Consider the following 15,267-nt stretch of genomic DNA (forward strand, 5'->3'; position numbering starts at 1 on the left):
AAAATCTCTGGAGCTCTCTGGTAGCCCCTTCCTGATGTGGATGAAAGGAGGGCAGGCACAGCAGGGATGGATTTAGAGGTCTTTAGCCTCTAATTCTCCCATCTCAGATGTGAAATACGCTGCTGGGGAACTTTTTTCATCCCTTTATGCTGCTCATTTCCAAAGCTTTTAATGCCTGAGCTTTTCTTTTTTCTTTTTTTTTTTTTTTAAAGTAATGGGATTTTGTTAAGGAAAATGGCAGTCTTTGTGGGGATTACTGGCATGCGCTTGCAAAACTAGCTTTTAGGTGAGTTTTCCCCTCTGCAGATGGGTAATGATACACTGCTCAGCGTGGGGGTGGATGTGGAGGTATATCCTTGCTTATCAAGCTGGGGTATCTTGGATAGCTTCGCTGACGTGAGACTGATTCATACCTGCTCACAACCAGGCCCCGAGCTGTCGCATACGCATTTTTAGTAATAAATGAAACTATTTGGATTGTCAAAAATACTAAGTACTTTTCCTTTGTCTGCCTGGGAAACAAGGTTGCTATGGATCTGGGGAGGGTAGATGTAGAAGCAAGATGTATATTCACAGTTGCACACAGATATATTTGTGTGGTACTGTTGAGTGTGTCTGGTGGGGTACTGCAGGTATGACCTGTTCTTCATAGCTCATAGATACTCATTGATCAGCTAGTGCTTGTGTAACAGGATTTTACGTATATATGAGCGTTATGTATGCACATACATTCACATGCACGCAGAGACAGAAATTTATTGTATTATTAATTGCAAGGCAGGTCGAGGAGAGATTGCTTTGTGTTTTCTAGTATCCTGGAGAGCTGCAGCTGTCCCTAATATAATCCTTTTTCATTTTCAGGTTTCAGGTTTGTTTCTCATGCTCAAAGTGTTAAAGTGATTTACAAGTAGTTTAGCCTTAAGCAGTTTGCATTGGGTGAAGATAAAATCAATTATTGATTCTACTTCTCTTATCAGAAGTGAAATGCTCCAAGTGCTTGTGGGAGCCGTTGATTTGTTTTAGACGGGAGAGCATGGGGGGCTCCAGGTGGTTTTGGGTTCCCAGCCCCAAAACGCTTTGCAGCCAACCTGTGCGTGAGATGGTCCCACCTAGAGCTGGTTGGGCCCCTCTGTAGGAGTGTCCTAAGGCACGTGCTCAGCACCTTTAGGAGCAGGACAACTTTATTGACTTATATGTCATATTCCCTTCTAGAAAGAGCGTGCAGGAGGTACTGCTTGGAGGTGGTTCAAGCATACCTCCAGCTGCTCAAGGAGCCCCTTGGGGTTTTGAGCACAACTTGGTGAATCAGCAGAGCCTCAAGGACTGCACTGAGACCAAGAGGAGTGCAGCATCAGGACATACAAAGTTCTATTTTCTTAGCTGCCCTGCTCATTGCTCAGCCATCATCAGTACTTGGCCATAAGGACCCCCTTTCCCAGTGTAAATTCACACCAGGGCAGAGCCCCAAATGAATTAGTTTTGTGTGTTCTTTGCCTCTGCCCTGTGCCAAGGATGTGAGTTACAAGCACATAAAATAGCGCAGCACATCGCTGCTCCGCGCTGGCTCCTGATGCCCAAAACACTGTGTAGGGGCTGCAACCTGGGTGCCAGCCTGGGCAGCGTGAGCTGTGGTGGAGCTTGTCCAGCCCTGCCCGCAGGGTGAGTCATCGCTCGAGAAGGATTTTCCTTAAAACTGTGCTGTTACTTTCTCCTTTTTTTTTCGTGTACAGCGCCTCAACGAGAACCTGAGAAAGCTCACAGCCAAGTTTGAGAAAGCCACTTCAGACAAACTCAAATGTCAGCAAGAAGCTGAAGCTACAGCGTGTACCATCGCTCTTGCAAATCGACTGGTGAGTGTCAGCAGATGCAACTCTGATGGCATGAATGGGAGGTATCAGGTGCTGCTGAGATGCCAACCACGTGCGCACAGTACGTTACATCCTCTCATTTTTTTTTGGAATACATTTCCTGCACTGCAGCAAGTTTCAGTAATGAAAATGATTTTGCATTGGCTGTTTTCATACATCAGGGTAGGCACTGCTCGTATTTAAAGAGATTGACTATACTCTTTTCACAGCTCTCATCTCCTTTTTGTTACTTAAATGTGTGATCAAGTACTGATGGGCCAAAATTATACGACTCAAAAATTGTATTGTAAAAACAAAGGCAGGAGTATGCCGGTGGCTTTGTAGGTTTTGAAATGACAAACATTTAATAGTGAAAACCTCTAAAAAACCAGTGTGTGTCCCCGTTATCAGCCCATCGGTATGCATCGCATCTGTTGTATCTTCAAAATATGCCGGCTCCAAGTCCTCTACGGGGGCAGTGCCCTTGTCTCTGCTTCACAGATAAGAGACTGAGAGATAATGGGTTCTGTTCACACTGTCCTGTTAGCAGGAGCCCGAGCTCACATCCAATGCTGTAATTGCCCTTAACACTTGGTATTTTGGCTTCTGCTCTGGCTGTTAGCCTGGAGCAAGCCAGTTCTTCCTCCGAGCAAGGAAACAGGGCTGCAGGACACCGTCCTGTGCTTGAGCTCTGCCCTGGCAGGTGGTGGGGTTGGAGCTGGTTCTGGCAGCTGGGTCTGCTGACCCAAGCTCACCCCCTAGCACATGAAGGCAGCATTGATGTCAACTTGGTGGAGAGCCCGAGTTTTTTCATGTTTTTAAAACATCTGACTCGCTAGACCTGCAGGGAAGATGCAGGTAGAGGTATGGACTTCTATGGGTACAGACTTAGTCAGTGCACTCCCGCATTGCTTCTGCTGCAGCTACTGATGTGTAGAGTGCCTGCCTTGCCCTCCTTTGGGTGTGGGTTGCGTGCGCAGCTGCCAAGCAGCTCGGCACGTGGCTCCTGCCTGAGACCTGGCACAACTCACTGAAACGCCTGGCCCCTTCCTTGTGACCACACAGCCTGGTCTTGTAGCAGCACTGAAAGAAAGGCCACTGTGCTGCCCTTCCTCCCAGGAGCAGCAGAGGTGGTGTGTTCAAACTATTCTCTTTCCCAAGAGACTCTACCTGTATCTCCAGGAGAGTGTTCTGCCCGGTCTGCACATATTCAGGGATGGAGGTTGGCCTCAGTTTGTCTTGTTGAAGCTGCTTCTGCTGGTGGGGCTGGTGGCAGCTAAGTCAGAATACAAAGGTATTTCTAGAAGTGATACTGGATGCAGGTTTCTGTGCTTGTTTTATCAGATCATGGCTGTGTCGGGCTGTAATTTGTATGTAAAGTGTCTGTATCTATCCCAATGTAGCACGCAGAGATAAATATACGAGCCAAATGGTTAAGCTTTTTGCTTTGGACATGGAAAGTTGTGCTCAGTTCTGCATTTCACACTCTCAAACCTTCTTAGGTGACCTTCAGCAAATTGCTTTAGCCTGGATTTTCAGAGCTCTTTAGATTTCAGGTGGGTTTTCATGGGCACATGAAAGAGGCTGCATTTAGTGGGGCGTCAAAGTGCTCCCAAAATACTGCACAGTTCACCTGCTGCATGCTTAGGTACTGGGAAACTTCTGAAAAAAAACCTTCCATCTTTAATCTCCGTGTGCCTCCTTTGGAAAAGAGGAGTGCAGCACCGCTGCAGCACGGGCAGCTGCTTTGCAGACAAATGCACTCAGGGCTGTGATAGACTCAGATATAAGGAGTCAAAGACAAACAGCAGATGAGTTCCTGTACTGATTTAGATCTTTTTTATGCAACCACTGAAGGAGTTTTATGCTTTCACGGTCTTCAGGTTGAATCTCACTGAATACTTTCAAACCCTTTAATTAAAACAGGAAAGTAGCTTTTTCGTTTGAAAGAGCTGTTTGTGTTTCTGGGGAGATTTTGCAGGATGAGTATTTCCCGGCATCTTTCACAGCCTAACAAAATCCTGTTTAACATGTGATGTGGAGGTAGATTGTGGCTCTGAGTCATGTAGGAGTCAGTAAACAAAATACAAAAATAAAATGTTTCATGGAAAAGAAACATAGAAATGATGGTTCCAGTTCTTTTCCTATAAATACATGTGTGTGTGTAAGTGTGTGTTTTACACTGAATACAGCTTAATTTCACCTCGATTAGTACCGCTGTAACAAACAGAAGATGATTTTTTTAAAGGTGTGTGCTTAGCATGTGAATTCTTGGCTTAAAACATGAATCTTCAGATACAACTGCGATATTGTGATAAGGAAAAATTGTGGGGGGTTGTGGCTTTTTTTGGCTTAGCTGTATTAACAAAATTGTCCTTGAAAACCGAAATGAGCAAATACTTTAACAAGATAGATTGTCACTTGTGTTGTGTGTTCCTACATGATTTTTAAAGTTTAATAATTTCCTTTAAAAGAAAACGTTTTGATTCTGAAATCAAGATAAGACATTGGAATCAAGTTTTGGAAAACTTTCTTTGGTTGCAGTTGTGGTTTTTGCGATGATGTATGCATTAGTCCTTGGTCTGATTGTACTGAGTTTGTGTCACGGCCAGTATAATCTTAGTGAAGCAACAGGAATATATTTTTTAAGCTTGTTCTTTACCTCACTAATTAACTGGGACTGCTCATGGGCTCAGGGTCAGCACCTGCTTACAGGCAGTACTTGTGGTGCTGGACTATATCCTTAACTGTTAAATACCTGAGCCTGTTTTTCATTGTTTAGGCACAGTCTTGATTTATTTTGTACAGCAGTTTAACTGCCTCGGCTTCAAAGCCTCCCTGTTTCTTTCCTCTTGGAATGCTTTGGATGCGCTGGTGACCGGTTTTGGAAAGAAATCTTTCACTGTCTGGGCTTCAGGAGAACCACAGCAGCAAACTTGGAAGTCTTGAAACCATTAAAGCAGTTCGGAAGTGGTTGTGCACAAACTGCTTTTCCCACCACACTCTTACTTGGTGTTGTGTGAATTGGAGAAATGACCCATGGCTCTGCCCAGTCACCGGTGGGTGACGTTGGCCACTCCGGTAGTTATTTCAGTCTTTTATATATACTTAAAATGAGAATGTTTAGGTGACTGGGTCTCAAGTCTCTCAGTGAAGCAAACTGAAAATGGTAAAAGGAAAAGGGAGGACAGGTTAGCGTGCAGCCTGATCTTGCGTCAGGAGAACTGGGTGGAGGAGGGCGGTTTGATTTTTTTGGGCAGGTAAAGGACATCACTTGGGTATAGGCTTTCTACTTTGGATACAACTGTTATTTTTCAGCCCTGCCAGTCCTTGCTGAGGTTTGTAAACCATTTTCATTTAGATTGAATTTGGACATCCTAAATTCTTTTCAAAAAATAATTTCTAGCTGTAATCCTGCTCTGCTGCATGCATGTGCCCCCTTCCAACTTCATCTCCTATTAAATAAAATAATTTTCTCCTCCATTTTGTAGAAGGACACATAGAAAACAAGGGGACTCTGGCATTTAGTGACCCACTTCTTTCTGAGTGTGCCTTTCTAAGCATTTACTTGTCTCCTCAAGTATGATGCATTGCCTTAGTGAGGACCATGATTACTCATGTCCTCCCGTGCTCCCAAAGGTGATGTCCAGGGAGGCTGGAAAGCTGTTTTGCTCTGCCTTTGAAAGCATGGAGACCTTCCCCAAGCTGTGTCTGCCTATGTGCAGAGATAAGACAGGATAAACACTGTTTTCTCCATAATCTGCCAAAGTCTTCTACCTGGCTACTGCCAGGATATGCTTTCCCTCAGGTTGAAACACCCTTTCCTTTCATCATTAGAGAAAAAGCAGAGCCAGGTGGAAGAAAATCTCTGTCCCTGCATCTAGGATCACACAAGACTGAAGCATCACATGACTGGCACAGTCCTTGCAGTGGTGAGGAAGACGAGTGCTGGACAATGCCCTGGATTCTGCTTAGAAAAAAGCAGCATGTTTTTTATTGATCTCTAGCTGGCAAACAACATCTGCCTCACTTGCACTGGGTAAATTTTTTCAGCCTGATAGTCACAAGCATTGATAACAGATAAGAGGCTGAGAGCTTGGGGAAGCCAGTGTCAACCCTGGGCTTTCATAAAGCAAAGAAAGAGGGAGTGGGATTGTTTGCATTCTGGTTTTGTTTATGGCTTGCTGAAAGATGAATATACATGTGCACACAAATGCACAAAACACTGTTGAGTGTCTCCTGTTGCTCCAAACAACGTACAGTCTAAAAAAGAGTGCAACAGCAAACACGGGAAGAAAAAGAGTTATCTGTCCCCTTCAGCATCTGCTCCTGCCATGTCTCCTCATGAAAAGATTTGGAAAGAGATTGGAGTGATGCTTGGAACTCTCTTAATGCTGCAAATAGGCTCATAAATTGTCTTTCTGTTGCTTCCTCCCTCCTAGCCCTCTTAACCCTACCCAACTGTGCCAGAAAAACACTGGGAAAGATGGAAAGACATATCAGCCCCCTTAGCAGTTCATGAGCCACCCAGACAGCACTTCCCACAGAGACCTCCATGTCTGTTGTCTTGGGACTGGAGCGTAGGTGGAGGGACTATCACCTTCAGCTTTCCAGTCTGAGGCTTGGAGCGGTGATTTCTGAGGCTGGAAAGGTCTCATGTCTTTCTGCCACACTAAGGGCTCCTGTTTGCATGGAATTTTTTGCAACGCAGCCAGAAACGCATTGCACAGACAATGCAGGTGTGTGCTGTCCTGCTCCTGGAGGCAATTAAGCCTCGGGACCCGCAGGCAGCATTAGCAACTGATGGGCAAAGTTATCCACACTCAATCCAGCAATCTTCTCATTTCACATGGGATATGAACACAGTCTGTCAGCTCAAACTCGTGTCTGGAACCAAAATCCCTGAATGAATGCCCCTTGGGCTCCTGTTTGCAGCTTTAATGGGGGAGAGTGTGGCTCTTGCCAGCCCAGTTGCAAAGAGAGAAGGGTAACTCTGGCTTTTCATGCTGCCAAGGTGCTGCAGCACCCAGCGATGCACCATTACCAGAGGCCTCTGCTTACTGTAGATCATATGGAAAACAGTGGAAATTATTAGGATCAGGGATGATTTAAAAGCCTGGGCAAGGCTGGGGTTATTTCTGCTGGTGGAAATTATCAGAGTTCAATGCAAGTTGTTGGGAGAGGAGGAGAGAAGCACTTAGTCCCTGGGAAATTGGCTGTCGCTGCCTGCGGCTGGAATACGAGCTGCAGCATTTATATTGTGGTTTAATAGAGAATCCATTCACTTAAATGAGCTTTTATTCAGCAGTGAAGTCATATCATGCTTGCCATAAGATGGAGAGCAATGCTAGAAGGAGCAGGGACTCTGAGTCCCAGGCCATGTTGGTTACATCTCCTCTCCACGCCATGGCCTGGGAACAACTTGAATTGAGACTCTGTTAAGTTCCTCAAAGCACTGTGTGTCTTGGCTGGTTGCAGGACAGAGCTGCTGCTGTGAGGAGCTGCTAGCAGGTGTCAGAGCTGGGGGAGCACTGAACACAGTCAGCTGTAAATGCAGACAAGAACAAGTTGTGTCGGTGCCCGTTCAACTAGCTGTCTTTAAAGGCCTGGTTAGAAAGCACAGCGTGCTACTACTGCTGTCAGAAATGGATCGCTTTGCAGTGTATGCAAGGAGCTACTTGCATCCCAACTTACTGTTGTGTAATGCACATGGTCTCCTGTGTCATCTCTGGCTTTGATCTAGGAATAGATCCTGACAGCCCTTACTGATGTGCAATTTATTTGACATCCAAGATGTGTGAGCAGAAATAAGTTCCCAGACTTTGAAATAAACACATCTGGGGTTGTATGAAGAATATACCTAAATGAACACAGATAGTGTTGCTTTGGATTGAAAAACAAACCAGGGGGATGAAGGCAAGCTGAACTTTTACAGTGTCTTAAGCATCTTGCGAACTTTGGATGACCTAAAAAAGACGCTCCACAATCCAAGGGACAGGGACCAAGGAATGTCCAGGGATCTGTGCACCAGAAAAGAGAGGATGGCTGATGGGTGGTGTCTGTGAGTGGATATGTGCTAATGTGGCAGATGAAATTTAGTGATGACAAATGCAAAACAATGCATGCAGGGAAAACGAACTGTAATCATGCATTTACATTGATAGGTCCTAATTGCAGTATTATCATTCACAGAAGAGCTCTTGGAGTCATTGGAGAGAGTTCTCAGAACCAGCAGCGTGGTACTCACCTGGAGGAAGAAAGGCAAATTGAATATTGTGAATGGGTAGGAAAAAATCAGGGAGCAGAAGTTAAACAACCATTGTATCAGTCTGGATCTATGGTGTGCCTGCATCTTGCATGCTGAACACAGTTGAGTTACACCATCTCAGAAGGCTGTAGGCAACCTAGAAAAGGTACAAAGACATATGGAACAGCTTCTATATGTGAACAGAGGAAATTTTCATTTTGGAAAAGAGACAGTGTAGGGATAGATGTGACAGAAGCCTGTAAACTCATGGATAGTATGCAGAAGGTGAATAGGGAATGATTGTTCACTATCCCTCATTATCAAAGAGCTAAAGGTAATCAAATGAGATGGCTTTTAATTTGCTACTTGGCAAATAAAAAGATTTCCTATGACTTCTAGGTTCTGAGGTGGATGACACCTGGGATTTCTTTAAGATACTAAAACTCGCAGTAGTGTGTGACCCAAGCAAAGGAGAAGAAAAGACCCCCAGGACCTAAGTGGATAAAAAAAAAAATCACCTCAAGAAATTAATTAGGAGTATGTAGAGAGTCTACAAGTATTAGGAAAATCAGATCAATAAAGACTTCTTGGTCTTAGAGGCTATGGGAGTAGTATGAGAATTGACCTCAAGGAGGCTGGAGGAAAGACCAGTAGGTACTTCATCTATAAAAGCTACGAAGGAAAAATAGAGGAAGTGGACTTCTATGAACTGTTACTGGAGTTGAGATTAAGGGTAATTTAAGTATGATCCTTAAAAATAACCAATAACTTAAAAGTAGTGCTTTGCTTCTTTTTCAACAAGTAGCATTAAGTAAGAACAGAGACCAGGGTCTGTCCAGCTTCAGCTGGATTCCAGCAGATGTCCAGAACAGAGGAGGAACAGGGCAGATATATCCCATGCTGCCTCATCCCTGACATTTTCCAGTTTTCACATGCTCCACTTTAATGAATGTGGGCATACATGATAAGACAGACCTATAAGATTGAGAACATAAAAATGGGAATTCCCACAGATAAACAGGAAGCATGACTGTAGTTGAAATAACTGGGTGGTCTGGATATGGGAACCACAGGAATGGGATGAAATTCAGTAATACAAGAAGTAGACATGTAGCTATGGATTTATAACAGATTGTCTCTAAACCAGGACCACGTTGCCAGCAACCAGTGAGGACCACTTGAATCTATTTGTTCAGGCTTTGCCCTACACGTTGTGTAGCCCTGAAAAAGGCAGATGTGGTCCTATCATATCAAGAGTAAGCTTTCTGGCAAGGCTAAGGGGATATCAGCACACGCTGAGATCAGCAAAAGGCACTGGGATATCCTTCTCTGCGGCTTTGTGTGTAGGGTGGTGGTTCACGTTCATGAAAGAGTAACTCAACTAAAACAGATTTAGGGACAGCTCTGAGGTTGAATGGGGCAAAGGAAAATCTGCAGCTTCTCCTTCTACTCCTGGAAGGAGTCAGACTGCCCAGAAGGCAGTTATCAGTGATTCAAAAGGGCAGATTTGTCAAGGCAGAAAGGCCATCAGAGGTGTTATTGTAGGCATCTGTCTGTTAGTTCTTTTGTTCATCAGAATAATCATAAATTATCTGCAAGCGATGGTGTGTAAGCAGGTCACGGTCTCTCAGGAATACGAATACAGTAATGATGGAGACTGTCCATAAAGAATTGTAAAAATGATACAAGTGATGGAGGCATGAAATGCCAGGTAGATAAATGTAAAGTAATGTATATTGGAAAAATTAATTTTTACTTTACATGCCCTGTGAGTGATGTTGAGCTAATTATTATCATTCAGGAATGAAATGATGGAGTTAAGAGTTCTGTGAGTATGTGAGCTCTGTGCTCCCAGAGGCAAAAAACCCCTCAACAAATCAAAAACCCAAGCTGAAACTGAATGTTAGGGTTTATTAGGAAAAGAAGAGGGAATAAAAGAGAGAAAAAATCACAAACTCACTATATAAATGCGTTCTAAATAAATCTTGAATGTGCAGCTCTACCTCTGCCCCCTCTGCTGTACCTCAAAGGATGTAGTAGAATGGGAAATGTTACAGGGAAGGTAACAATAAAAAGAAATCAGATAATAAAGATTACATCATTTGGTAAATATAAAGATTGCAAGGACAATCAAAAGGTGGCTTCTGTGTGAGGAATTATTGAATAGGCTAAAGCTCTTCAACCTCAAAAGAAGACAGCAGAGAAGGTATCAGGGCTTGAAATCATGAGAGGTATGGAGAAGGTGACGCGAGCGTGATTGTGCGCTGTTTTTCCACTGTGCGAGCAGGTTTTAGCAATTGAAAAGGTCAGGCAGCACATCAAAGAATGTATTTTCTTTACAGAAAGCGTAGCTAAACTGTGTATCTCCTGGCCACAGGATGCTGTAGATGCCAAAAGGTTGGTTGGTTGGTATCCATGGCACTCAATTGTGAAGGAAAATTCACCAGCGGCTATTAAGCACAAAGATACAATCTCTGTTTCAGAAGGTCCTTAAACCTCCAGTTGTGGGGAGCTGGGAGATTACATCGGGAACTATTACCAGGTCCTCGTTTGTATAGTCTTCCCAAGTCATCTGCTAAGGGCTGCTGTCAGCAGACAAGATGCCAAAAGAGGTGGACCTTGGGTCTGGCCTGGTAGAGCTGTTCCTGTGGTTGTGTATCTCAGAGGGGAACTGGATCAACTGCTTTTGCTTAGCCAAGCAGAGCATGTTCCCTAGAAAATACTGGCTGTTTATAAAAGCATCTGGAGGTACACATGAGGGTGAAAGGAGAGCTATTTGAGCTGGAGGGCAGTGTCTGCGTGAGAACTGACGGCATAAACTGTCTGGGAGTAAATTTGTGTTGGAAATCAGAAGGTGGCTCCTAACCCTCAGAAGACGGCTCCTAACCCTCAGAAGACAGCTCCTAACCCTCAGAAGACGGCTCCTAACCCTCAGAAGATGGCTCCTAACCCTCAGAAGGCAGCCAGATTCTGCTAGAAATAGGACTTGGTCAAGTTAGAAAGTGTGACGGTGGGATTCAGTGAGGGTCTGAAGGTGATGGCTTCCCATCCTGGGGACCTGCATTCTGCATATCAGTTTAAGATGGCAAAATAACCTAGTTCAGGGGAATGAGATATTCAAGGTGTTCATAAGGCTTATCACAGGGATTTGTGTTAGAGCTGGTCCTGTTTAACATTTAACAGTGACCTGGAAGAAGGAGGCAATGTCGTGTTAGTCACGTGTTTGCAGCACCCCTTATTTGGGGAGGTTTACAAGAGAGAAGGATATAGAGGAATTTTTAATAAAAATTACAAATATGAGAAATAACCCTAAGATCATGTACACTGTACACTGAAGAAGAAAAATAGAGAGTGCTGGTTGGCCCTGGTAACAGAGGCCTGTGAGCAGCGGGGATCTGTACATTACATGGATGTTTCCAGAGCACCTTGACAACAGGAGAGCGATTGTGAATTTGACCATGAGGTTTGGTATTCTCACATCCATGAGACCAACTTAAAAAACTGTTCTGGGTTTTTCTGGCTTGTGAACCCGAAGGATGCATTCCATTCATATTTCCAAGCTGTGTTTCTCAGTTAATAGAGCTAAAGTTTTCTCCTTTAAAGAAAAAAAAAAGGGCGGTGTGTGTCAGGGTATCTCTGATAATCACAAGACTTCAGGAATGAGGGACCAATGGTACCCCAAAAAGTATCAATGGTCAAAGAAGTTGTCTGTGCATGTAGAGGTATCTTATTTTACAAGGAGATGCTGTACCGTCTTCAAAGCTGGTAAGCTTCCAGTGGACTGTTTGTGCATTGGATGCTCATGAAAAATGTCCACGAGGAAGTGTTTTCTGGACAGAGCCTTAAGGGAAAGAAAAATGTAGACCCAAGGGCATTGTGATCAAAATCCCATCTACCTGGGGTAACAATAAATTGTGTGAAATAGCTGAAGGTTATGGCTGTTGTAGTGCTCTGTGTGAGAGAGGGTGTAGTGAGGTGTGAATCTGTGGCACTAAGGCAATTAATAGCTGATGGGCTGCCTCAGAAATCCTTATGCAGATATCTTTATGTGAATTCCTGCTGGGGAAGTGATGGATCCTCCCTTGGTGATTTTAGAGGAGTTGTGGAGCAGACAGCTAAGATTTGACTTAGGACCAGTCTTTCACTGAATGGGATGGGGGAGGGTTAGCAAAGTAACCGCTGAATATTTCCCATTCCCAAATTTTAAACTTTAGCAAATGACAATTGATGTCAGGAACAAGGTATGGACATGGCTAGACCCTGAGGTATTGCTTAAAGAACCACTGTAATGATCAATTTGACTTGGGGAATTGTAGGTTGGGGGACTCGCCTCTGAGAACGTGAGATGGGCTGAAGCCGTGATGAACCTCAAACAGCAACAGAGCACCTTGTGTGGAGATGTCTTGCTGATTACGGCCTTTGTCTCCTACCTGGGCTACTTCACCAAGAAATACCGTCAAGATCTCCTGGATGGAATCTGGAAGCCATATTTGCACCAGCTAAAAGTAAGCCCTGATTTCTCTGAAAAGTCTTTGTTACTGGAATTAACATGGCCATAAGTTCTGATGCCCACAGGAGATCCTCCAAGTGAGGGGCTCCCCCAAATGAGAGGCATCCCTGTGTCCCCACCAAGTTGGATTGAGGAGCGGGACGTAGCCACACTTGATTTACTCCTCTCTGGGGAAGACATTGTGGTGTCCTTGCTCCATGCAAGTGACCCAGTTCCTCCATGTCCAGAGGAAAATCCTCGATGCAGCAACCCAAACATGGAGCCCAGTACAAATGCTGTGCAGTTTTAACCAGGCGTCAGGGATGGCCTAGAAGGAGGGGGGTAGTATGGAGAAGGAATTGCTTGGAGCAGGCAGAGCTCGCTGCCAGCTCCCTAGTAGGCTTGGAAAAACTCCAGATGGTTCTTCAGGCTGGACACAAGCTCTGTTCATGCCTCTCAGCTGTTTTTACCCATGTCTTGCTGTTTGGACCAGATGGAGACCGTCCGTGCTTCAAACTTGTTTAATATTTCACAAATTTTTAACATGTCTTCTCATACATCAGTAAATGCAAGTGCTTGATGTGCTGCAGGATTGAGCTTTTGCACATCAGTGTAGTAACTGGATGTTATAAATCCTGGTGAAATGCCAAGAAGCTTTTAAATAAGGTCGCAATGGGGCAGTGATGCCCAAATCAAAAAGCTGAGAAACTCAGCAAGTTCTTCAAGATGAGAGAGGAAAAACTTAATTCTGCATTTCTTAATACTAAGCCAAAAATTTAGTTAAGGGCAATATTGTTCCAAAAATGTCCTTGCTCTGTGCTTAGAAATTTCAGGGAAGTGCCTGTATTTCTAATGGAAAATTAAAGGCCCATTCTGCTCAGATAACTGGCACAGATAACTTTCTGTTTGTCACACCCAGAAGTGGCCTCCCATGTCAGAGAAGTGTTTCTGGAACTGCTAATGCTGTTTTGCAACACAACAGCAAGCTTGAGAGGGTGTTAATTATATTCTTCCAAGCTGTCATCTCAGGGAGCTTGTACATGGCAGAGGGTGATCTGAACCTGCTTGGCTGGGCTGTGGCTGTTCACGATGCTTAGGACTCTGCAGGCAAAAATCTTTTTCTATTCATGCATAACAGGAGTGGGAAACACTTATTACTAGATCAAAACTATCCTGTAGAATGGGAAACCACTGATAAATATGACTTACCAGTTTTTAAATAAGCTAACTTTACTTTAAATATTTTCCTTGCTCCTCTCTGGTCACAAGTCACACTCGCTGTTTTTTGCTGACAGACTAGGAAGCATTTCTCCTTTCCTCCCAGGTGCCAATTCCTGTAACTCCATCCCTTGATCCTCTGACCATGCTGACAGATGATGCTGATGTAGCGGCTTGGCAGAACGAGGGCCTGCCAGCTGATCGGATGTCCACTGAAAATGCCACCATCCTCACCAACTGTGAGCGCTGGCCCCTCATGGTGGATCCCCAGCTGCAGGGTATCAAATGGATCAAAACAAAGTATGGTGAAGATCTCAGAGTGATCCGAATTGGGCAGAAGGGGTAAACATCAGCCTTATTACATAATAATACCTTTTAATGGTTATCTGCCTGTCATATTTGATGAACAGCATATATTTAACTGCAACCATCTGAGCCAATTGAGGAAAACCCTCAAATGTATTTGTGCATTAGCTGCTTATTCATTACCAAAATGATAGAGATTTCTCATTAAATAGAGGGTCTGTTTAGTGCTTGGCTCAGTTACCATAGAAACTCCTCTGAAACTGAGAATTAAGAGAGCTGTGTGCTGGAGGCTGAGCTATGTGTAGGACTATGGCATCCTCCATCAGACTCATCTTATGTGTCACGTCCTGACTCAGTTTCACCCAGGAGGGTGAGTAGGGCTTCCTCCGTCTTGGAAGAAGAGAGAGGGCCTAGGCAAGGAGGGTCACCATGCCCTGAAAACCAGCTGGGCTAACTCTGCTCCAGTGCTGGCACCAGCTAGAAGGTTCTTATTGCAGCACCCCTGCATTGATCTGGCTAAATCTTTTATGTAAGGGCTTTTCTGCTCCTGGATCTTATCTCCAGTCAGTGCACAGACCAGTCTGCTGCTATCTCAGTTTGCACCTTTTTCTGCTCTTTAGTGAGGAGTCACAGCTGGGATGGAGCAGACCCAGAGTCAAAATTCCTGCTTGCGTATGAGCTCTGAGATTATTTTTTTAAATACAGAGCAAAGCATTGGCAACAGGAGTGACCTAAGCTCGGTACTGGCAAATTCTTGCAGATTTAGAGATGTCTTGGGGTTGCTCAGGTTGTTTTGCTGGTGCCTCCTCTGCTTTCCTCATAGAAGATAACAAGAAGTTATTAGATTTGATCTCATGTGGGATGAAAATACAGGTCATTTTGCATTAGAGCAAATTTCTGTTTCCTGGCCAACCTGGTCACCATGCCTTGCAGTTATTCAAAGCAGTCTGTAGAAAAGTAAAGATTCCAGAGAAGGCACCTAAATACAAACCCTCCAGGATGGAACAAGAGGAACAGACCTTGTAACATTCATATGGTGCCATTACAGATTGCTGTGCAAACACAGTGTCTCTTTTTCCCCTCCCTCCCTGGCCCCACACCAGGCTGGCAGGTACACTAAGAGGGGATTTTAGTGTGTTGCTGTGAAGTCACAGGACCAT

General features: G+C 44.3%; 1 protein-coding gene across 1 annotated transcript in view; it reads left to right on the forward strand.

Moving 5' to 3' along the window:
* Positions 1–15,267, forward strand: part of DNAH9 (dynein axonemal heavy chain 9) — a 207,577-nt gene that overhangs the window by 111,527 nt on the left and 80,783 nt on the right. The window contains exons 51-53 of the mRNA XM_068413544.1: positions 1,731–1,850; positions 12,411–12,599; positions 13,908–14,143. Of these exons, the coding sequence (XP_068269645.1) occupies positions 1,731–1,850; positions 12,411–12,599; positions 13,908–14,143 (545 nt within the window). The remainder of the gene's footprint in view (positions 1–1,730; positions 1,851–12,410; positions 12,600–13,907; positions 14,144–15,267) is intronic.

The sequence above is a fragment of the Nyctibius grandis genome, chromosome 15 (genome assembly GCF_013368605.1).
Source record: "Nyctibius grandis isolate bNycGra1 chromosome 15, bNycGra1.pri, whole genome shotgun sequence".
In the NCBI taxonomy this organism is placed as follows: Eukaryota; Metazoa; Chordata; class Aves; order Nyctibiiformes; family Nyctibiidae; genus Nyctibius; species Nyctibius grandis.